The sequence below is a fragment of the Somniosus microcephalus genome, chromosome 25 (assembly GCF_052327205.1).
Source record: "Somniosus microcephalus isolate GS21.2 chromosome 25, FLI_Smic_1.0, whole genome shotgun sequence".
In the NCBI taxonomy this organism is placed as follows: Eukaryota; Metazoa; Chordata; class Chondrichthyes; order Squaliformes; family Somniosidae; genus Somniosus; species Somniosus microcephalus.
In genome coordinates, this window is record NC_141011.1 from 33067569 (window position 1) to 33090859 (window position 23291).

At 46.4% G+C, this 23291-nt stretch overlaps 2 protein-coding genes across 2 annotated transcripts; both read right to left on the minus strand.

Annotated features, from left to right (window-relative positions):
• Positions 1-7805: 7805 nt before the first annotated feature.
• On the minus strand, positions 7806-13589 carry LOC147100656 (C-type natriuretic peptide). Its single transcript, XM_085967144.1, has 3 exons — positions 13411-13589; positions 12507-12841; positions 7806-8200 (listed from the first exon to the last, which is right to left on the minus strand). The coding sequence occupies exons 1-2, from the start codon at positions 13498-13500 to the stop codon at positions 12521-12523; spliced, it is 411 nt and encodes a 136-aa protein (XP_085823270.1). The 5' UTR covers positions 13501-13589; the 3' UTR covers positions 7806-8200; positions 12507-12520.
• Positions 13590-19694: 6105 nt separating this feature from the next.
• LOC147100657 (C-type natriuretic peptide prohormone-like) lies at positions 19695-23039 on the minus strand. Its single transcript, XM_085967145.1, has 3 exons — positions 22819-23039; positions 21136-21470; positions 19695-20452 (listed from the first exon to the last, which is right to left on the minus strand). Exons 1-2 carry the CDS (start codon positions 22906-22908, stop codon positions 21150-21152), a joined length of 411 nt encoding a protein of 136 aa, XP_085823271.1. The 5' UTR covers positions 22909-23039; the 3' UTR covers positions 19695-20452; positions 21136-21149.
• Positions 23040-23291: the final 252 nt, after the last annotated feature.

Below are 23291 nucleotides of genomic sequence, written 5' to 3' on the forward strand. Positions count from 1 at the left end.
CAGCATGTCAGGCAGCATCTGTGGAGAGAGAAACCGAGTTAATGTTTCAACAGGTTGTATTTATATAGCGCCTTTAATGTAGTAAAACATCAAAGCACTTCACAGGAGTATTATAAGACAAAAAATTTTACACTGAGCCACATGAGATATATGGGCAGATGACCAAAAGCTTGGTCAAAGAGGTAGGTTTTAAGGACCGTCTTAAAGGAGGAAAGAGAAATGGAGAGGTTTAGGGAGGGAATTCCAGAACTTGGGGCCAAGGTAACAGAAGGCACAACCACCAATAGATGAGCAATTATAATCAAGGATGCTCGAGGGCAAAATTAGAGGAGTGCAGATATCTCGGCAGGGGGTGCTGGAGGAGATTACAGAGATAGGGATTTGAAAACAAGGATGAGAATTTTCAGGTTGATGACCTTTCGTTAGAACTGGTTTTCAATTATTTGTCTACTTGAACTCAATGTCCTCTTTTTTGGGGGCTGCAGTGTAAGAATCTGGATCATAGGTCACACACACATTACCCAAAGGGTCTTAGGAGTTGTAAGGTGTTTTATTAAAGAACTACAGTTTAAGCGTAATCAGTTACTACATGCGATTGAAATAGATACAGTAGACATACAACCCGTGACAGATGAGGGCGATCTACAGCCCCGGAGCGGAATGGAATGACCGGACGGACGGTGAGGTAGAACGGTGGTCTTGGAATGGGCGGCTCCTTGCAGCTTGCGGCAGTGGTCACTTCCATTGGGTTGTCCCTTGAGCTGTTGGAGGTGTTAGGCCATTGGCCAGCATCGATCCACCTTAGAGGCTAAACTTGACCAAGGTGTTAGGCCGTTGCCAGCCTGCATCCACCTCTGAGAAGCCTTCACCCCTAACTGCCTGTCTTCCTCTCTCCGTCGCCTGTTTTTATACCTTATTTCAATGGGATGGTGGATACCTGGTGTCAATCATTTCTACCCATCGCATTGTCCAATTACAAGGGAGAGGGTACCTCTGATAGCCCCTCCCCCCTCCCATCTTGCTGAGGTCAGCTATTTCCCTATCTCTGTTCTAAATGTCTTGTGTTTCTAAAGACATCTTATCCTATGGCTCCTTGCTGCATCCCTTATCAGGCTTAGCTATGCCCACCTGAAGGCCCGTTTTTGTGGTCTGACCTCGTAATTCAGCTCTCTGTACAACTCTTTTTCTGACATGACCGGAATCCTTCAGTGTCGTCAACTTAGGCAAATTGCTGAGCTAGGGAACGTGTAACAGACTATTATTTCTTCCAATCCACGATTTCTTACAGCGGGGCCCCTTTAACGGGCTGCATGGCCTATTCACAAATCTGTGTATGTGTGGTTTTTGCATTTAAAAGCTGGTGAGCCAGCTGCGTGGGAGCTCCAGAGCACTGCGCGGCCGTGCAGCTTAAAGGGAACATTGGTTGGACTCTCAAATCTCTCTGATCCGCTACACCATTTTCTCACCATTTAGAAAATACTCAAATTAATCTTTCTTGGGTCTAAAGTGGATGACCTTACACTTGCCCACATTGAAATCTATATGCCATAGTTTTGCCCATATGCTTAATCTGTTATGTTGCTTTGTAACTTCCTGTCCCATCTGCACTACTTACTGTTCCTGCAAACTTAGAGTAATCTGCAATCTTGGATATACAACCTTAGTCCTTCATCCAAGCCATTAATAAATATGGTGATAAGCTGAGGTCTCAAGGTCCCGGGGAGCACCAGTTGTCACATCCTGCCAATCAGAGTACCTACCCTTTATCCCCACCCTCTGTCTCCTACCCCCCAACTAATTTCCAACCCAAGTCAAAAGGATATCACCAATTTTATGACTATCTTATATTTATGGCCCCTAGTTTTGGTGATCTTCACAAGTGGAAACATCTCTACATCTATCCTATCGAACCCTTTCTTAAAGACCTCTATCAGGCCACCGCTCAGCCTTATCTTTTCTAGAGAAAAGAGCCCCAGCCAGTTCAGCCTTTCCTGACAAGTATACCCTCTCAGTTCTGGTATCATCCTTGTAAATCTTTTTTACACCTTCTCCAGTGCCTCTATATTCTTTTTATAATATGGAGGCCAGTTAAGTGTGATCTAACCAGAGTTCTATATAAGTTTAACATAATTTACAATTCTATCCCTCTAGACTCTTATTTTCCAAGGAGTATGTGGCTTCCTTATTCTTCCTACCAAAATGCACCACCTCACACTTGTCTATATTAAAATTCATTTGCCAATTACACGCCCTTGAGTGACCTCCTCCAAAAATTCAACTAGATTAGTCAAACATAATTTAGCTTTAACAAAGCCATGATGCCTCTCTGATCATTTTGTTCAAGTGTTGAGTCACTCTAATCCTAATGACAGAATCTAGTAGCTTTCCCACAACTGGCAGGCCTGTGGTTATCTGGTTCCTTGCTCCTACTCATCTTAAATAATGGAGTGACATTAGCAAATTTCCAATCTAATGGCACAATTTCCAAATCAAGAGAGCTTTGAAAGATTATAACTAACTCTTCTGCAATTTCCTCAACTTTTAATACCCTGGGGTGGAAACCATCATGTTCTGGAGACTTATCTATCCTAAGTCCCATTATTTTCTCCATTGCCATTTTTTACTTCTATTGATTCAAAAGATCCTCCCCTTGATTTATTTTTTAGTTTCCCTTCTGTCACTGGTATTTTATCCTCTTCCTCTGTGAAAACAGATACAAAGTACACATTTAATAAATCTGTCATTAACTTGTCTATTACAGTATCAATAATAGACCCACATTTCCTTACCCATTCTTACTCTTAATATATTTTGTTATATACACAAATCTTTGAAGGTATCATGACAAGTAGATAAGGCGGTCATAAAAGTATATGGGATCCTTAGCTTTATAAATAGAGTATAAAAGCAAGGAAGTGATGGTAAACCTTTATAAATCACTGGCAAGTACTGGCTTAAGTATTGTGTCTAATTTTGGGCACCATACTTTAAGAAGATGTCAATGCCCTGGAGATGGTGCAGAGGAGATTTATCGTAATGGTACAAGGGATCAGTTATGTGGAGAGACTAAAGAAGCTGGGAATGTTCTCCTTAGAGCAGGGAAGGTTAAGGGGAGATTTAGTAATGGTCAAAATTATGAGGGATTTTGATAGAGTAGATAGGGAGAAACTATTTCCACTAGTGGCGGGGGAGGGGTCAAAAACCATAGGAAACAGATTTAAGGTACTTGGCAAAAAAGCCAAGGGTGAGATGAATAATATTTTTACTCATGATTTGGAATGCACTGCCTGAAAGGGTGGTGGAAGCAGATTCAACAGTAACATTCAAAAGGGAGGTGCATATATGCTTTAAAAATCACCCCTGTGCACACTGGCCCTTGGTCCAGCAACGCCTTGATTTTAAAATTCTCATTCTCGTTTTAAAATTTGTCCATGGCATCACCCCTCCCTATCTCTGTAAACTCCTCCAGCCCTACAACCCTCCATGATCTCTGCGCTCCTCCAATTCTGGCCTCTCACGCATCCCCAATTTTAATCGCTCCAGTATTGGTGACTGTGCCTTCAGCTTCCTGGACCCTATGTTCTGGAATTCCCTCCCTAAGCCTCTCCTCCTTTAAAATGCTCCTTAAAACCAACATCTCACCTGTCCTAATATGTAACACGTTGTCAAATTTTGCTTGATAACTGCTCCTGTGAAGCGCCTTGGGACGTTTTACTATGTAAAGGCGCTGTATAAATGCAAGTTGTTGATGTAAAAAGGAAAATTTGGAGGGCAAGGGGGAAAGAGCAGGGGAGTGGAACTAATTGGTTAGCTCTACCAGAGACAGATGGGCCAAATGGCGGCCTCCTGTGCTGTAAGATTCTATGGAAAAACTTTTACTTTATAAGAACATAAGAAATAGGAGCAGGAGTAGGCCAATCGGCCCCTCGTGCCTGCTCCGCCATTCAATAAGATCATGGCTGATCTGATCCTAACCGCCAATCCACTATCACAGAACCATCTCCTGAATCTAACAGAATTAGACACACGAAATAGGAGCAGGATCAGGCTACATGGCCCCTGGGCCCGCTCTGCTACCCACAGGGCCGTGACCAATCCGAACCTAGACTCATGTCCAAATTCCTGCCCGCTCCCCATAACCCTTAATTCCCTTTACTTCTAGGAAACTGTCTATTTCTGTTTTAAATTTATGTAATGATGTAGCTTCTACAGCTTTTTGGGGCAGCATATTCCATGGACCTACCACCCTCTGAGTGAAGTAGTTCCTCCTCATCTCAGTTTTGAAAGAGCAGCCCCTTATTCTAAGACTATGCCCCCTAGTTCTAGTTTCACCCATCATCGGGAACATCCTCCCCGCATCCACCCGATCCAACCCCTTCACAATCTTATATGTTTCAATAAGATCGCCTCTCATTCTTCTGAACTCCAATGAGTAGAGTCCCAATCTACTCAACCTCTCCTCATATGTCCATCCCCTCATCCCCGGGATTAACCGAGTGAACCTTCTTTGTACTGACTCGAGAGCAAGTATGTCCTTTCTTAAGTATGGACACCAAAACTGTACGCAGTATTCCAGGTGCGGTCTCACCAATACCATGTACAACTGAAGCAATACCTCCCTATTTTTATATTCTATCCCCCTAGCAATGAAAGCCAACATTCCATTGGCCTTCTTAATCACTTGCTGCACCTGCATACTAACCTTTTGAGTTTCGTGCACCAGGACCCCCAGATCCTTTTGTACTTCAGTACTTTCTAGTTTCTTGCCATTAAGATAATAACTTGCTCTACGATTTTTCCTGCCAAAGTGCATAACCTCACACTTTCCAGTATTGTATTCCATCTGCCAAATCTCTGCCCACTTACTTAGCCTGTCTATGTCCCCTTGCAGGTTTTTTTATGTCCTCCTCACTCATTACTTTCCCTCCCATCTTAGTATCATCTGCAAACTTTGATATGTTACACTCGGTCCCCTCCTCCAAATCGTTAATATAGATTGTAAAGAGTTGGGGACCCAGCACTGACCCCTGCGGAACACCACTAGTTACTGATTGCCAGTCTGAGAATGAACCATTTATCCCAACTCTCTGTCTTCTGTTGGATAGCCAATCCTCTATCCATGCCAGAATATTACCCCCAATCCCGTGATTTTTTATCTTAAGCAATAATCTTCTGTGTGGCACCTTGTCAAATGCCTTTTGGCAGTCTAGATACACTATGTCCACTGGGTCCCCTTTATCCACCCTATATGTTACTTCCTCAAAGAACTCCAGCAAATTTGTCAAACATGACTTCCCCTTCATAAAACCATGCTGACTTTGTCCTATTAAATTATGATTATCCAAATGTCCTGTTACTGTCTCCTTAATAATGGACTCCAAAATTTTACCTACCACAGATGTTAGGCTAACTGGTCTATAGTTTCCAGCCTTCTGTCTACTGCCCTTTTTAAATAAGGGTGTTACATTAGCAGTTTTCCAGTCTGCCGGGACCTTTGCCGAGTCCAGGGAGTTTTGGAAAATTATTACCAATGCATCCACAATCCCTACCGCCACTTCCCTCAAGACCCTAGGATGTAAGCCATCAGGTCCAGGTGATTTATCCGCCTTGAGTCCCATTATTTTACCGAGTACCACTTCCTTAGTGATTTTGATCATGTTTAGCTCCTCCCCCCCTTTAGCCCCCTGTTTGTCCAGTGTTGGGATATTCTTAGTGTCTTCTACTGTAAAGACTGATACAAAATATTCATTCAGTGTTTTTGCCATCTCCATATTTCCCACCATTAATTTCCCAGTCTCATCCTCTAAGGGACCAACATTTACTTTAGCCACCCTTTTTCTTTTTATATAACTATAAAAACTCTTACTATCTGTTTTTATATTTTTTGCTAATTTACTTTCATAATCTATCTTCCCTTTCTTAATCAATCTTTTTGTTATTTTTTGCTGTCTTTTAAAGTTTTCCCAATCCTCTATCCTCCCACTAGATTTGGCTACCTTATATGCCCTTGTTTTTAGTCGAATACTATCCTTAATTTCTTTACTTAGCCACGGATGGCTGTCTTTTCTTTTACACCCTTTTCTTCTCAGTGGAATATATATTTTTTGGAAGTTGTAAAATAACTCCTTAAATGTACACCACTGATCATGTATCGTCTTACCCTTTAATCTATTTTCCCAATCCACTCTACTCAATTCCGCTCTCATACCTTCATAGTCTCCTTTATTCAAGCTTAGCACGCTTGTTTGAGATCCAACCTTCTCACCCTCTAATTGAATATGGAATTCAACCACGTTATGGTCACTCATTCCAAGGGGATCCTTTACTCGGACATTTTTAATTAATCCTGTCTCGTTAATTTCAAGTTTTTATTTGCAAACAAATAAGTAATTGAGGTAAAAACAGAAAATGCTGGAAATACTCAGCAGGTCAGGCAGCATCTGTGGAGAGAGAAACAGAGTTAACGTTTCAGGTCGATGACCTTTCCTCAGGACTGGAAAAAGTTACAGATGTAACAGATTTTATGCAAGTGCGAGGGGCAGGGAAAGGCGGGAGGGGAGGAAAGAACAAAAGGGAAGGTCTGTGATAGGGTGGAGGGCAGTGGAGATTAAATGACAAAAGGAATGATAGTACAAAGCAAAAGGAGATGGTAATGGGACAAGTAAAGAAACAAAAGATGAGTCTCGAAGAGGTGTAAATGGGAATGGCAGGATGGTCAACAGCTGCCACGTGGAAAAAATAGGTGCAGAGGTTCTGGTCTGAAATTGTTGAACTCGATGTTGAGTCCAGTAATTGAGGTAAATTGTGCTGGAAATGCCTGCGCTCCCGGAGCCTGGTGTCCCAGGCGATTGGCAGCCGCTGCCTGTCAGGTGAGGCAGAGAATTGGCGGGAACCGGAAGTTGGTGACAGTCTGCAAAAGGAGCGCCCTGACCCCTGACCCCAGGACGGGGACACGGAGCGAGCCGGGCGAGTGCTGCCCCCCGCGGTAGAGCAGCCGGTACAGTGAACTTGATTTATTATTCATTGAGCTGCGGGGCGGGGATTCAGGTCAGCGAGGAGCCGAGCTCCCAGTTCTGATGAAGGGTCCCAGACCTGAAACGTTAACTTTGTTTCTCTCTCCACTGCTGCCTGGCCTGCTGAGTATTTCCAGCATTTTCTGTTGTTATTTCAGATTTCCAGCATCCGCAGTATTTTGCTATGACTCCCAAACTCTGCTCGGCTGCTGTGGAAATTATGTGGTTTTTTAAGGTGCTCGGATTATTTCTATTGGGGGCTGTGACGGGCAGTGAAACCCGGCAGAGTTTGAACCCGTTGCTCGGGGTGTTGACACAGCAGGAGTTGGCCCGGAGCCGAGCCGGACCCCCCGCATTAACCCGCTCCCCGCCGTCTGTCAGTGACTGCGGCCGGTTCCCGGGACCTGCCTCCCCGGGTTACAGCCCACACCGGCTGGCATGGCCAGTCCACCCGGGCTTTCTGCAATAATAAGCTCAATAAACGCCAACCCCGCGCTGTGAATCTTCACTCTCCAGCTTTTTGAGAAAGGGACCGGTTTATTTTATTCTCAGAAAGTAATGGGTTCAGATAGCCGGGATCAGGTGCAGCGTGACAGTGACAGCAGCCGCTTTAAGTTGTGACAGGGGAACCAGAGGAGTATTCATGTCTGAGTCTGCAGTCCACAGGGCGCTGAATTTTAAAAATGGACAAGATGAGCGCTGGAGGGTGGGGTTAATTCAATAAACTGAAACTGGGATGTTCGACTCGGTTCAAACACCTGAGAGCCCAGGACTGAAATGATCCTCGCACACTCATGTACTTTAAACTTTATTCTGCAGTGGGTTCCATACACCGTGTTTACAATTACTGAAGGTAAAACTACCACCTCCACTCATGGCTTTGCTTAATCTGCACCAGAGCTCACAGCAAGTGACTGACCGTCAGTGTCACAGCAACAGAAACACAAATACATGACAAATAAATAGTTTCATAATTAATATAAATAGAATTAAATATTGTTTAAATAGCAGCTGACACGGTATGTACATTAAGGATTTAATCCGAGGGTCGAGCTTGTAAACAGTCTACAGGTGGGACACTACTGGTCATCAGTTGGAGTTTGTGGAGCAAAAATCGGAGGAGTGAATTGAATGTGGGAAGGTCGATGAGCAGGCGGTGCCGGCAGTGTTGCTCCCGGAGTCAGACCCTGGGGATAGGAGAGAAAAAGACAAATGAGTTAAGCAACACACCCCCACAGTGCAAGATCTGACATCTGAGTTAAATCACACCGTCTAATACTGGTTGAGAAGCTTGATATTAAAAGTGATCTGATTGAATTGAGTCCCTTCACGGTGTACTGGCAGGCCCTCTCCTTCTCCTCGTGTTGGTCTGTCTCTAAAAGACTGCACACATCAGTCTGGTGAATCTCAGTGGCTGATGTTAAACATTTACGGACACTCCCTTGGAAGCAACTTTTGTGTAACTGAGCAAAGAGGCTCTTTGCAATAGAAGCTTTACAATAAATATTCAATTGAACCGGCAGTGCACGGTAGGGTTAGCGTGAAAGTGAGCAAGGAACTGGTGTTAGGATTAAGGACGGGAGCAGAGAGCTAGTGGTAGGGTTAGCGATAGGGGGCAGGGAGTGGGTGGTAGGATTAGGGATAGGGGGCAGGGAGTGGGTGGTAGGATTAGGGATAGGGGGCAGGGAGTGGGTGGTAGGATTAGGGATAGAGGGCAGGGAGTGGGTGGTAGGGATAGGGGGTAGGGAGTGGGTGGTAGGATTAGGGATAGGGGGTAGGGAGTGGGTGGTAGGGTTAGCGATGGGGGTAGGGAGTCGGTGGTAGGATTAGGGATAGGGGGCAGGGAGTGGGTGGTAGGGTTAGCGATGGGGGTAGGGAGTCGGTGGTAGGGTTAGCGATAGGGGGCAGGGAGTGGGTGGTAGGATTAGGGATAGGGGGCAGGGAGTGGGTGGTAGGATTAGGGATAGAGGGCAGGGAGTGGGTGGTAGGGATAGGGGGTAGGGAGTGGGTGGTAGGGATAGGGGGTAGGGAGTGGGTGGTAGGATTAGGGATAGGGGGTAGGGAGTGGGTGGTAGGGTTAGTGATGGGGGTAGGGAGTCGGTGGTAGGATTAGGGATAGGGGGCAGGGAGTGGGTGGTAGGATTAGGGATGGGGCAGGGAGTGGGTGGTAGGGTTAGCGATGGGGGTAGGGAGTCGGTGGTAGGGTTAGCGATAGGGGGCAAGGAGTGGGTGGTAGGATTAGTGATGGGGTAGGGAGTCGGTGGTAGGATTAGGGATAGGGGGTAGGGAGTGGGTGGTAGGGTTAGCGATGGGGGTAGGGAGTCGGTGGTAGGATTAGGGATAGGGGGCAGGGAGTGGGTGGTAGGGTTAGCGATGGGGGTAGGGAGTCGGTGGTAGGGTTAGCGATAGGGGGCAGGGAGTGGGTGGTAGGATTAGGGATAGAGGGCAGGGAGTGGGTGGTAGGGATAGGGGGTAGGGAGTGGGTGGTAGGGATAGGGGGTAGGGAGTGGGTGGTAGGATTAGGGATAGGGGGTAGGGAGTGGGTGGTAGGGTTAGTGATGGGGGTAGGGAGTCGGTGGTAGGATTAGGGATAGGGGGCAGGGAGTGGGTGGTAGGATTAGGGATGGGGGCAGGGAGTGGGTGGTAGGGTTAGCGATGGGGGTAGGGAGTCGGTGGTAGGGTTAGCGATAGGGGGCAAGGAGTGGGTGGTAGGATTAGTGATGGGGTAGGGAGTCGGTGGTAGGATTAGGGATAGGGGCAGGGAGTGGGTGGTAGGATTAGGGATGGGGGTAGGGAGTGGGTGGTATGGTTAGCGATGGGGGTAGGGAGCGGGTGGTAGGGTTAGCGATAGGGGGCAGGGAGTGGGTGGTAGGATTAGGGATGGGGGTAGGGAGCGGGTGGTAGGATTAGGGATGGGGTAGGGAGCGGGTGGTATGGTTAGCGATGGGGGTAGGGAGCGGGTGGTAGGGTTAGGAATGGGGTAGGGAGCGGGTGGTAGGGTTAGCGATAGGGGGCAGGGAGTGGGTGGTAGGATTAGGGATGGGGGTAGGGAGCGGGTGGTAGGGTTAGGAATGGGGTAGGGAAATGTTAGCACAGTTAGGGGATGGGAGCAAGGAGCTGGTGGTAAATTATGAGGAAAGATTGCAATGACTAGGCCTGTATTCCCTCGAGTATAGAAGATTAAGGGGTGATAAAATTGGGGTATTTAAAATGATTAAAGGATTTGATAGGGTACATAGAGAGAAACTATTTCATCTGGTGGAGGAGTCCAGAACAATGGGGCATAACCTTAAAATTAGAGCTTGGCTGTTCAGGGATGAGAAGCTGGGAACTGTGGAGGAGCGGAGAGATTTAGGGGTCCAAGTGCAAAAATCACTAAAAGCTAGTGGACAGGTACAAAAAATAATTAAAAAGGCGAATGGAATGTTGGCCTTTATCTCAATGGGGCTGGAATACAAAGGGTGGAAATGATGTTACAGCTGTACAGAGCTCTGGTGAGAGCCCAGCTGGAGCACTGCGTTCCGTTCTGGCACCGCACCTCAGGAATGATATACTGGCCTTGGAGGGGGTGCAGTGCAGATCACCAGAATGATACCGGGGCTAACAGGGTCAAATTATGAGGACAGGTTGCATAGACTAGGCAGTATTCCCTTGCGTATTGAAGATTAAGGGGTGATCTAATTGAGGTGTTTAAGATGATTAAAGGATTTGATAGGATAGATAGAGAGAAACTATTTCATTCTCTTGGGGAATCCGGAACAAGGGGGCATAACCTTAAAATTAGAGTTAGGCTGTTCAGGAGTGATGTCAGAAACGTCTTCACAAGAAGGGTAGTTTAAATCTGGAACTCTCTCCCTTAAAAAGCTATTGAGGCTAGGGGTCAATTGAAATTTTCAAAACTGAGATCAATAGATTCTTGTTAGGCAATGATATTAAGGGATATGGAACCAAGGCGGGTAAATGGAGTCAAGATACAGATCAGCCATGATATAATTGAATGGTGGCACAGGCTTGAGGGGCAGAATGTCTATTCCTGTTGCTATGTTCCTATTGGACGGCAGGGAGCTAGTGGTAGGGTTAGGGATGGGGCAGGGAGTTGTTGGTAGGGTTGGGGACAGGAGGCTGGAGAACGGGTAGTAGAGTTGGGCACAGGAGGGTGAGGAACGGGTGGTAGGGTTGGGCACAGGAGGGTGAGGAACGTGTGGTAGGGTTGGGCACAGGAGGGTGAGGAACGTGTGGTAGGGTTGGGCACAGGAGGGTGAGGAACGGGTGGTAGGGTTGGGCACAGGAGGGTGAGGAACGGGTGGTAGGGTTGGGCACAGGAGGGTGAGGAATGGGTGGTAGAGTTGGGCACAGGAGGGTGAGGAATGGGTGGTAGGGTTGGGCACAGGAGGGTGAGGAACGGGTGGTAGGGTTGGGCACAGGAGGGCGAGGAACGGGTGGTAGGGTTGGGCACAGGAGGGTGAGGAACGGATGGTAGGGTTGGGCACAGGAGGGTGAGGAACGGGTGGTAGGGTTGGGCACAGGAGGGTGAGGAACGGGTGGTAGGGTTGGGCACAGGAGGGTGAGGAATGGGTGGTAGGGTTGGGCACAGGAGGGTGAGGAATGGGTGGTAGGGTTGGGCACAGGAGGGCGAGGAATGGGTGGTAGGGTTGGGCACAGGAGGGCGAGGAACGGGTGGTCAGGTTGGGCACAGGAGGGCGAGGAACGGGTGGTAGGGTTGGGCACAGGAGGGTGAGGAACGGGTGGTAGGGTTGGGCACAGGAGGGCGAGGAACGGGTGGTAGGGTTGGGCACAGGAGGGTGAGGAATGGGTGGTAGGGTTGGGCACAGGAGGGTGAGGAATGGGTGGTAGGGTTGGGCACAGGAGGGCGAGGAATGGGTGGTAGGGTTGGGCACAGGAGGGCGAGGAACGGGTGGTCAGGTTGGGCACAGGAGGAGAAGGAGCTGGACGGATGTGTCCAAGGTGCTGAAATTGAAAGCTGGAGGTAAATTTGCGGGGTTGGTCTTTCTCGAATTCTTGGAAAGACTGAGAAATAAATAATGAAGATCGTTTACTGAAAACTATTGGTTTTACACCTTTTAACAAAGGTAGAAGGGGCGGCGCTCTCCAGTGCAGGGATCAGTCGGGAGCTGGGCTGGGAACTGAAGACTCGTCGAGGTGAAGGCGCAGGCATTAACTTCACTGTAACATAGTACAACACACAGTGGCTGCCCCTTTACCGTGGATATTTGGCGGTGAAAGTGAGAGAGCGGATACTGAGCGATTCCTGCTCAGATCCCCAGCCTCTGAGCTGGCTACCTCCCAGCCCAGTGGGTCATTTTAGAAACAATCCCAGTCCACTATAGCCTTATTCCAGGTCGGGTTGGTAATGTTAAGCCATTCCCTCCTGGTGTGTGGCGGAATGTGTCTATCTGACCCACTGCACTGTTATATGAACAGTGCCAACTGTAAAACACATCGGCAGAGTGTTTATCTCCGTGCCGGGCTTACCTTTAAACAAGCCGCTAACAGCCCAGGCCGCTCATGGCCCCGATTCTGTCCAGTTTCACCCCGAAGCAGCCCCGCGATGGTCCCTTTTTGCTCCTGCCTTTAAACCGCAGAGGATTGTTGCTGAGGTCTTTGAGGAGACGCGCCAGGAGCGCTTCCTGGCGGAAAGGTCGGCCCCCGATCTCTCGGGATTCGCGGTCCCAGGGAAGCTCCAAATCGGACTGGTCAGTGTTGAGATCGGGAAGGGAAGCAGCTGGCGGTATCTCTTGTGCCTCATTGTTCAGCTCCTCTGAGTTGAAGTAGTGCCCGTATTCATCTTCCAAAAGTCTGGACAAAACCTGGAAATAAGAGAAAAGGGAAGGATTTAGGGACTAGATCTAATTGTTCATGGGCATAGATCAGAAAAGTGTTGGAATTTATATCAAAAATAATCCATGTACACGGCGACATGATTGAAATTTTACGGAAGCCTCTGCAACACCGATTTCATCAGCCAAGTCTATGCAGATAGGAAGCGAACGTGCCGGTTAGCGGTCGGTTAGTGACAGCTAGACACCCGCTCCCTCACTGTCTATTGTTGGTTGGTGTCTCTGCCCCAAACAGGAGCTAGCTCTCCGCTGTTTCCATTCAACGGGAAGCAGATTGCCGAGAATTCCCTTGCACAGTGTTAAGTAAATAGTTGAAGAGTTGCGTTACCTGGTTATCAACAGAAGGGAATGGAGGATGAAATGCACCGCTCCCCTCGACCGTGCCCACTCCCGGCGGATCAGCATTGACCGGAGTGGTCTGAGAGACCACTGCAGCCATTGGACTGATTCGGTGACCAGTGCATACTCTTTCAGCTGGAGCCCAGGTACCATAAACCATTGGATCGTCCTTCCAGTAACCTGGCGTGTGGACCTCTTACCTGCAGGCTGTCCTCTGCTCTTGGTCTGGCTTGGACTTGGATCAGGAGCAGGAGCAAGAGTCCGCAGTAGAAACTCGTGTGTCCGCTCATCTTCGCTGCCCGAGCTTCTGACTTGGGTTGGATCACTCTTCGCGACGGATTAGTTCTTCACTTGCTTCCTCTTTCCCTTCTGCCTCTGTGCTCAGACTCCGGGTCTTTTATTTCCCTGCTGGCTGACGTCATCCCACCGAGAATTATTATCCCAAATATTAATTTAGTCATCCCATTCCGTCACTTCACCGAGATAAAGTGAATAGAAAATATGGTCAAGGAAAGTTTCCGCATGCCACTAGTTGATATGATAAGTGTTTGTGGGATGGATTATCTTAACTTATATGGTAAAGTCAGTTGCAGACACGAAGCCACTGGCAGCGAGATTTGTCATTTTAAACAGTTTGAAATCAATTCACTTTGCATATCCTATCTGAGTATCTGTTGCCCTGTCCAAGTAGAGTCGACATGAATGCAACACCGCGTTGTCCAATTCTGTCCTGACCAACTGCTGTTGCTTCAGCGAAGGTTTTATTTTTCGTAAGCGTAAATTATATTTTTAACGTTAAGATAAACTACCCAGGGTAGAATTAACCCCGATCTAACTGGGTAGAGGGGTGAGGAATTTCCCCTTTTGCAAGTAACTGCTTTAGTAATATATAAATTAATATTCACAAAATAAACAGTACTTCCAACCACTCTTTCATTGTATTGCCCTATTATATAGGAAGTTTCCAAATCTCAGCTGATTTCAGGTGCTGTGTATGTTCGGGTAATAGGCAATGCTCATTCTTTGCGATATTTCAAAACAAGTAGTGTAGCCAATAAACACCTTCCGTGGCCTGATGGAGTGATGGGAATGGCACGGATAGAAGTGACAAGAGATTCACTCTGCGATAAGTAATTGCTCCTTCAAACGGCTACAAGGAAGGTGGCATTTTTTTTACCAGCTACCAGGAATGTTTATTCAGAAAGAATCTAACCACGGCGCTGCGGCCTGTACCCGGGCAGTGACCTCCAGTACCGGGACTGACAGGGACAGTAACTGTTTAAACAGTTTTAGTAAGAATGTTATATCTGTATATATTTACAAATGCCACAATACATTACAACAGTGACTACTAAAGTACTTCGTTTGCTGTGAAGTGGTTTGGGATGTCCTGAAGTCATGAAAGTCCTTTCTTTAATACGTTCCACTTATGTACCTTAAATCTGTGCACTGTTCGTGGCGCGTTGACTCACTGGATAACAGAAGAACGATTTAAGCTTAGTGCCCATCAGTGAAATGGCAACCTGTTGGAAGCATGATCTGACGAGACAGGAAATTTGGGTAACACGCCAGGTTTCATTCAATTTGCACAGACGGTGAAGCTGTGAGAGTTTAATAAAGTGGCGCGACTTGTGAGATGTGACAGTGAACATCCTTAGAGAATCTGTAACCTTTTAAAGAATTGACACTGGAAGCCCCAGCTCATGGCTGCATGGAATGTTTTAGGTGTCGCGTCATAACACAGCAGATTGCTCCCTGCAATGCGGAAAGTTCTGGAGAGCTGGCTGTCAGCTCTCTGACGGGGGGTAATTGGCTGGTCAGACCAGACAAGTGGTCCCTCCTGTGTCCAATACCTCACCATCCTGCTAACCGCTCTCAGACACGATGGTCAAAGAAACTTCCAGTTATTTAGAACTGTACTTGTTTTCTAGAAAGATTTTACTTATTTAGCATTAGTGAAATGTAACGATGTAATTAGAAAGTCCTACCGAGCTATTTAATAACGGATAACGTTTGCGTCGCTTCACAATATTCTGCACTTTAAGTAAATGTATGGATAAACGTGAGATTCTCGCGTTATCTCGCTGGAAGTTTGGAGGCGTGTTGGAGTGTTCCGGGTTCATTCAGCGTGTTATCGGCACCAACAGGAGAGACACTGATACATTCCTGGTACATTCGTTCCGCAACGCACCCCATTCCTCCTTTAATACACATTTGTTACCAGCTTTTCTCATTGATTTGAATCCTTATCAGCTGACATACTGGTCAAGATTTACAGTAGTTTTCAAGAGTGAAAGCCCTTGTAGCGCGACTGTACCCAGAACCCGAAAGTTTCGGGCTGGGTGTCCAAAAGGGTGACACACATTGGGCAGTCGGTTTTTATGACAGAGCAGGACACCCACTGGCGGCTGGCTCTCCTGGGCAAGACTCATGACCACATATTCTTCCATTTGTAAGAAAACATGAACGGGGGGGGGGTTCTTCTGTAGCTTGTGCTATTTAAGACCATGTACAGAACATTCCCCTCTCCCCCGCGGGGCCTAGAAACACACTGGCTGAAGGACGGAATGGAGGGGAGCTGGGTGGGGCTTGAAAATGCGAATATGGTGCGAATGGCGACTTCTGGCCTTTCCGACCTCACGCTCCCTTATCCAGTGAAGGAATCTTTCACTCGGCGGCGCGCAGAGGACAACCCAGCAGAACAACTGGGAATGTTTTCAGTGATTTGCAGTTAAATAAAGGAATATTACAGTTTACCTGTTTGGAATTTGATAGCTGGGCTGCTGGGTCCCCACAAGCGCGCCAACGTGGTTACGGTAAACACCGAAATCTATGGACGAATTTCCGAAGAGTTTCTCCCGACCGTCCGCCCAGCGAAAGAGCCGCGGAAACAACCAGGAACATGTGTGGGCGCCGTTTATGTGTTTTGTTTCCGGAGTTTCCTCGGGTCTTCCGCCGAAGTTACGGTGGTCGATCGGGCGCACCGGCGGATATCACCCTCCTGGGTCTACAATACAACCCTTGCGGAAAATTCATGACTTTCTTTGGGAATAAATGACCCCCCCCCCCCCCCCCCCCCTCCCGGGAACTCTTGTTCCCAGTCACTTTCCTTGGGATTTGAAGCTATTTTCAAGTAGCCAAACTTACCAATCGGGTCTGTTTTAGTTACTGAACTCTGAGATAAAGCTTCCTTCTATGTTGGACATGCCAGTGCTCGGCCTTCTGGGCGATCGTGTCTGGAAACAGCCGCCTTAGTCTGTTGGGTCAGTTTGGTGAGTCATTCAGTGGCAGACCTTTGATATAGACATGAACCCATCAACCGCCATTTTATTAGGTTTGGTCAATAAATGAACTCTTTAAAGGAGGTAATTTTAACGCTGGGCGATGGTGTAAAATGGGCGATATGGAATTGTTCGCCAATTATGTACCGCCCGATTTTCCTTTCTGTTGAAGTCAATGGAAGGGCAATCTGGTAGCTAATTCTTTTTTATTCACTCACAGGGTGTTGGCATTGCGGGCAAGGCCAGCATTTATTGCCCATCCCTAATTGCCCTTATGGCTAGGCCATTCCAGAGGGGCAGTTAAGAGTCAACCACATTGCTGTGGGTCTGGAGTCACATATAGGCCAGACTGGGTAAGGACGGCAGATTTCCTTCCCTAAAGGACATTAGTGAACCAGCTGGGTTTGTACAACAATCCGGTAGTTACATGGTCATCATTACTGATGCTAGCTTTTTATTCCAGATTTATTTATTAATTGAATTTAAATTCGCCCTTGCTGTGTTGGGATTTGAACTCATATCTCCGGATCATTAGTCCAGGCCTCTGGATTACTAGCCTAGTGACGTAACCACTATGCGTTCCAATATCGATATCGCCCATTTTATAATATGGCCCAAATTTAAAATTACCCCCTTAAAAAATTGAGTGCGTGCCTTATTTAAAGCTAATTAACCTGGTTTAAGGCAGTTGCGTTCTCTACCCAGCGATGATTGTGGATTCTCTGATCTGGATTGAAGGTCCCACTAATAAGTTGTAGCTCACACCAACTTGACGCGGTTAAAGGTATCAGCTTTTTACACGGCTTTACAAACGGTCCCGGTACAGTCAATGCCATGCGCTATCCTGGCCATGGTCTTGGATTCTACCCCTCCCCCCCCACCCCCAAGCATTTTCAGCACTTGCTAGGACCTGTTTATCCTGGCACACTAAGTATTGAACAATTCAAAATATGACCTCCACTACACACCTGTGTCAGTCCTGCTGTACATGCTTGAGAGCAGGGCGTTCGCACCTGAACCCTTCACCCCCGTTCCCGAGTCGAGACTGTGCCCACTCTGCCCTCAGCCCAGTTTCTATTGTGGATTGTACATATATGCTTCAGATAGTTATTAAAATATGCAGTCTATTTCATTCGTGGTTGAGTATATGTGGGCGAGAGAGATGCCAAGCTTTTAAAATCATCCATTCCGTTTTACTTCAATTGTTGAACCAACTGTAATGCCCTGTCTAAGGGCTTCTCTTTGCAAACCGGTGCCAACAAATGTCCGTTGTCCAATCCTGTACCTGTGTTTGCTCAGCCCCGGGATCTGACGCGCACGGGACCCATCACCTGCTTATGAGCCTCCAAACCTGACTACTGAGAAACCCACATGGGTTGAATTCAACCCCCTCCTTCTCTCTCCCGCCCCCACACTACACATAAGGCATTATCTTGCAGGATGAAATGAGTGAGAAGAGTCCCAGTGACAGGTCTATCCCTCCTAGTTCGAGTAATGAGCAGGGCCAGCTGGTCATCCATCACAGCACCTCCCTGGAGTACTTGGATCTGCCTGGAAAACCTATCAGATTACCAAGTCCGTCATGACTTGGTTCCAATATTCCATCAAGAGGCAGGTAATCTTGGAACCAACTCGATCCTGACACCTAGCTTGCTGCCCCCCCCCCCCCCCACACACACACACAGTGACTAGTTGGCTATTAGATAACCAACGAGTTGAGTTGAAGCCCTCGCTGGGTGTACAACAGATACCAGGGACTCCTCGTGTGGTTCCTAGTGAGCAGCACAATGATTGAGTGCATTATTACCATCTTCTTGACCACAGCATGTACACATGCCACGTGCAATCCAATCATGGCCCCACCAGTGAGTGGGAAGTACAGAACCCCCAGCACAGTCTGCCGCTGCTCTGCAACCTAATTATAGTAGATACCAATCCCCGGATCTGTGAGGGCATGGCTTCATCGCCAGCCTTCCAGCACCTGTTGTGCCAAGCCCCAGAGTTTCAGCATCAGTTCTATGATTGACAGCTGCCCTCGGCATGGTGGAAGGACAGAATAATGGGCAATGTGTCAGCTACCTTAATGTTCTAGATGGGCCAGTCAAATGTCATGTGCTAGGTTTATCCGTCACCAACTGCTTAATCCAGGTTTTCATTGTGAGGAGCTTTGGCAAAGAACCGGATCGTGCATCTTGTCTGGGGTTATTTTCGCATTAAAGGGCAGGAACAGTTATGGACTTGCTGATAAAATGGGTGTCCTGATCGGCATAAACGCCTTACTTTTAAAGTTCTGCCTCATTAGTTTCACACCTTACTTATGCCGTGGAGTGTACTGTGATGGCCTTCGCTGTGTTTTATTGAAATGAAAGGTGGTAGTGTTTGAAAACGAACCATTTTACATTCTGCATACAGTGGCGGTACCAACCGCTCCTAACTTAGGGTTAGGCTGATAGTTACGGACTTTCTTCTGATGTTGGGCCTTCCTACGGTTACTCCAAGTGTAATTTCAGAAGAGCACCAAAACCTGGCGTTTCAAATACTTCAGCATTGCAGCCTTCATCGCTATTTTGAATGCCTCTCAGAAACAGGGGAAGCTGGAGTAAGGTATAGGCCACGTTGTGTTTGAGGCTCTGACCAGACACACGAAGTTAGATTAAACCAGCCCTTGTAGAGTTTGAACAGAGTGGAACATAGTTCCCTTCGGCTAGCGGGTGGGCCTGAGAGCATAGAGTTTAACAAGAAAAAGTCACGGAATACGATTCTATAAATTTATTGGGCCCAATTTCTAGTTGATAAAAATCTTTGTAATCGTTTTCTTTCTCTGCATTAGACCATTTATATATGAAACAGAAAGGGACTATGAGGTGACTGCGAAACATCGGTTTCCAGATTTGATACAGCATTTCTAATATTGGAAGCCAGTAAGCATGGGTTTGGGAATGACCAGGGGGAATACCTTGGGAATGTACTGTGTATTTCCAATTTCCTGTTAATGGATGTTGTAAACGCGGTTCCCAAACTACTTCCCAAATTTGGCATCTATAGCAACACAAGAGCGTTCTGCCCCACTGCTGCTGGAAGGGGCTGTTCTCCGGTACATGGGACTGAAACATTCCCCACAATCACCGTACACAAAAACAAAAACAACATCGCTGGGCCTTCCTACGGTGGGTGCAACGTCGTATTAAAGGACCATTCATATCTAATGCTGCATTTTCGTTTTATTTTGACTCTAATAACAAGGAATGTAAAGCAACAAAAACAACATATCAGTTACTCTGGAATGAGTACATTATCACTTTTAAAATGAACGTTGGTGCTAGTGATGGGTTATTTAATTCTGCGACTTATATTGCTTTGTGTTTCTATTGCACACCCGCCCAGCAATGGATAACATGGAGGCGAACCATTGCTCTTTAACACACCACCCTCACCAGACAACAGTGCTTTTCATTTACTTAAACAGCCTGCTAATTAAAGCATTATTCAAGATAAATAAAGGCTGTTTGCTTATTTTACAACTCTGAAGACGTCCTGAAACAAAAGTCACCAGGGATGGAAGAGTAGGAGTAAAATAAATAACGTGTTCCCAATAGTGTATCCGTGTTAATTTGTAACAAAGAACCCATTTTAAATTCCACACCAGTTGCACCAGAATTCGCATTACAGCAATCACATGAACATGGAACAGACACATAAGTTTACAAATAAATACATTTCTCTTAAATTAATATAAATAGCTTTTCATTCGAAAATCATTAAATCCAATAACATTTACACGATCCTATTAAGCATGGTTACTACTAAATGAAACTTGTAAACATTCTACAGTGAGTCACTAGAGTTTAACAATTGGAGTTTGTGGAACACGAGTCGAAAGAGCTTTAGTTGAAGCAAACTTTGAAACGTGGAGAGAGCGATAGGCGGGTTATTCTCGCTGTCCTGCACTTTCAATGAAGCCCTGGGAAGGAAAAGAGAAAGTCAGTTTGATGTGTGCAATGTTGAAACGCGATTTTAGTGACATTCGTATACATAACACAGAAATCTTCCTCGGAACGTCCTTTTTAAATCAATTTCTTCAACAATATGTTTACATTGCATTACTTATTGATATTTCATAATCGGTTTACACAATTCGTGATCATTAAAAGATAATCTTTTAAATTAACCTAATTGTGTTAAAGGTCCTTTGGTTTAATCGTTTTAATCTGATAAATAAGAGCGAGTCTTTTAACAATAGTGGAATGCATTGGACACACGTCATACGCTGCAATTTAAGAAAGATTTCTGTTGAATTGCAAGTGAATATGGCAGGATTTGCTGACTTCCCTGATTTGTAGATCGATGAAGCTCCGTCACTGGAAATAAACAGCAAGAAAGTGTTTCGATGTTGTTCCTGCCCTGGTTCCACGCTGCCCAACAGCTGACGCAGAACTGATAACCTGTCCAGCTAGTTTGAGTTTGCATGTGGTGAACGTGACCAAATCTTTCTGCTAAACCTTTTGTGAAGTCCACCCAAATAGTATTTTATAGCCGCCGACTTGACCCTCAACTAAAGTAAAAGTGGTTGGTGAAAAAGGGATTTCCAAAATATCACAGTGTTAGACAGTAATTGGTGTCACTGTCCAATTAGAAATCTCTTACCTTAAGTTAAATGGTCAGCATCCCAGGTCGCTCATTGCACCGATTCTGTCCAGTTTCACTCCAAAGCAGCCTCCTGTTGACCCCTTCTTGCTTCTCGTCTTAAATCTCAGGGGACCGTTGGCAATGTCATTGAGGAGTCGTATCAAGGAACCATCAGGAACCGTGTTTCTGCTTTCGAGGTCTTGCAAGTTACGGTCCCAGCTACGTTCCAACTCGCGCTGGTCATTTTGCAGGTCGAGAGAGATGCCAACCGGAGATGTCTCGTCTGCTCCGTTGTCCAACTCATCATGGGACAGATAGCGCTCAACCTCCTCCTCTAATAGTCTGGACAAAGCCTGCAAATATAGGGGGCGGGGAGAGTCAAACTTATAAACCTTCGAAGTATTTCTTTAAGCAGTGCCAGCGAAATGCAGGAAAACATGACGTTGAAGGATGGAATGCAGAGTTACAATGAAACGTTGCAACAATGTCAGAAAGAGAAACTGTGGGCTTGTTGAAGCAGCTCTTGTCCCCCTGCATCAACTACAGTGCACTCAATATCGTGTCATTGCTTAATGTGCATCTCTAATGACCTGCTATGGGGAATTTGTTCATCATGACCTTTTGATCGATTCAATTTAAATGAATGTCGCACCTATTCTTCGATAAGAAATGTTACATTTCGAAATTGCCTCAAAACAATTCTGCTTTTCAAATTCGGTTGAAAATCACGATTAAGCGGGTATTGTTCTCAGTTGATGGTCGCACTGGGGCCCCATGTACTCATTGTGTGATCGGTCATTGGGTATGTCCTGCAGTTAATATATGAGCGCATGGGGTTTCATGGCACGGTGCGCAGAGATGACCGTCTAAGAGAACTTTCGCCTTAAACAGACCTTAATCCCACTTAGGGGTGAGCGATAAAGGCAACCTCTAGCCAAAGGACAGGAGGCCTTGGTGCATTCAGTAAATGTACCAGCGCGGGAACCTAGTTCATGTTCAGAGACTGAAGGTGCGAATCTTGCTGCAGGGAAGGCGATTCTGCATGGAGAAGTTAGGTACGGGTTCGCTCCAAGGCTGAGATAGTTCATCTGTTGCAGCCTTTGGTATTCGTCAATATTTATTGAGTACTGGACTTTAGGCAGAAGTCTGGGTAATGATCATTTTTACTGGAAACACTAAATCGGTATTCCTGACCAGGGTTTTGGATATTGGATGGTCAGTAGCATCGAGAGATCCACCGTTCTATAATAAGCAGTTTTGATGTGTCTCGAAGGAGACCACTATAGACAGAATGAGTGTGTCCATGGAAAGTATGAGGTTATACAGACAGGTTTGTGCTGAATACTGACAATACTGGTCAGTAACCAGCCGCCTTCTCACAGTAGGCAGGGCATTACACTGCTCCGTGGTTTAGTCAGATCTGGGGTTGGTCACAGTCAGTCCGTGTACAGGCTAAACTCCTTCCAGCTCTGAACTGACCGATTACTAAGATGTTAACCAATGAGGCAGCAGTCAAAGTCGCTCCTGTAAATCCCTAGCGGATATTGAAGACACTTCATAGAACTGAGCAGATCTGTGGTTAATGGTTGCCAATGAACAATTGTTAACACTGTCCACCTTACCTCACCATCCAACTCAAGGTTGAACGCCAAGGAAAGTGATGACTGCAGCCTATAGTAAAGCAGGAGGGTTTCCTCTTACCTGAAGGCTGTGCTGTGGTCTGGGTCTGGCTTGGACCTGGATAAGGAGGAGTAGCAGGAGTCCACAGTAGTAAGCTGTGTTCGCGCTCATCTTCTCTGTCTGAGTCTCTGCTTTCTCGTCGATCTCTCGCCTTTCCGCTCTGGTTCTTTTCTCCTTCGCTCGGTCTTTGGGATCGGCTTCTCAGCCTCAGATTCGGATTCGGAGACTTTTATCCTTCTCGGGCTGACGTCATGTCGCCAGGATTATTATTCCCAGTATTAAGTCAGGCTTCTTCCGTCACTCCATTGAGATAAGGGACCGAGGCAGGATTGGGAGAAATTCCCTTATAAGTTCTCTTTATGCAACAGATTAACAATCAGGGATGGTCCTATTTTATTCACTTTTATAGTAGCCTCAGACTCGGAGAATGTAGGGGAATGCAACGATTTCAAAGTGCTCATTTTATGTGGACCTGGGAGAAAACGTTGAATAAA

Excerpts from the sequence above, each read along its gene's own strand:
- LOC147100656 (XM_085967144.1), bottom strand. The coding sequence starts at position 13,500 with ATGAGCGGACACACGAGTTTCTACTGCGGACTCTTGCTCCTGCTCCTG. Across the intron at positions 12,842-13,410 it reads GAGCAGAGGACAGCCTGCAG|GTTTTGTCCAGACTTTTGGA; the intron begins GTAAGAGGTCCA and ends TCTTATTTCCAG.
- LOC147100657 (XM_085967145.1), bottom strand. The coding sequence starts at position 22,908 with ATGAGCGCGAACACAGCTTACTACTGTGGACTCCTGCTACTCCTCCTT. Across the intron at positions 21,471-22,818 it reads GACCACAGCACAGCCTTCAG|GCTTTGTCCAGACTATTAGA; the intron begins GTAAGAGGAAAC and ends CTATATTTGCAG.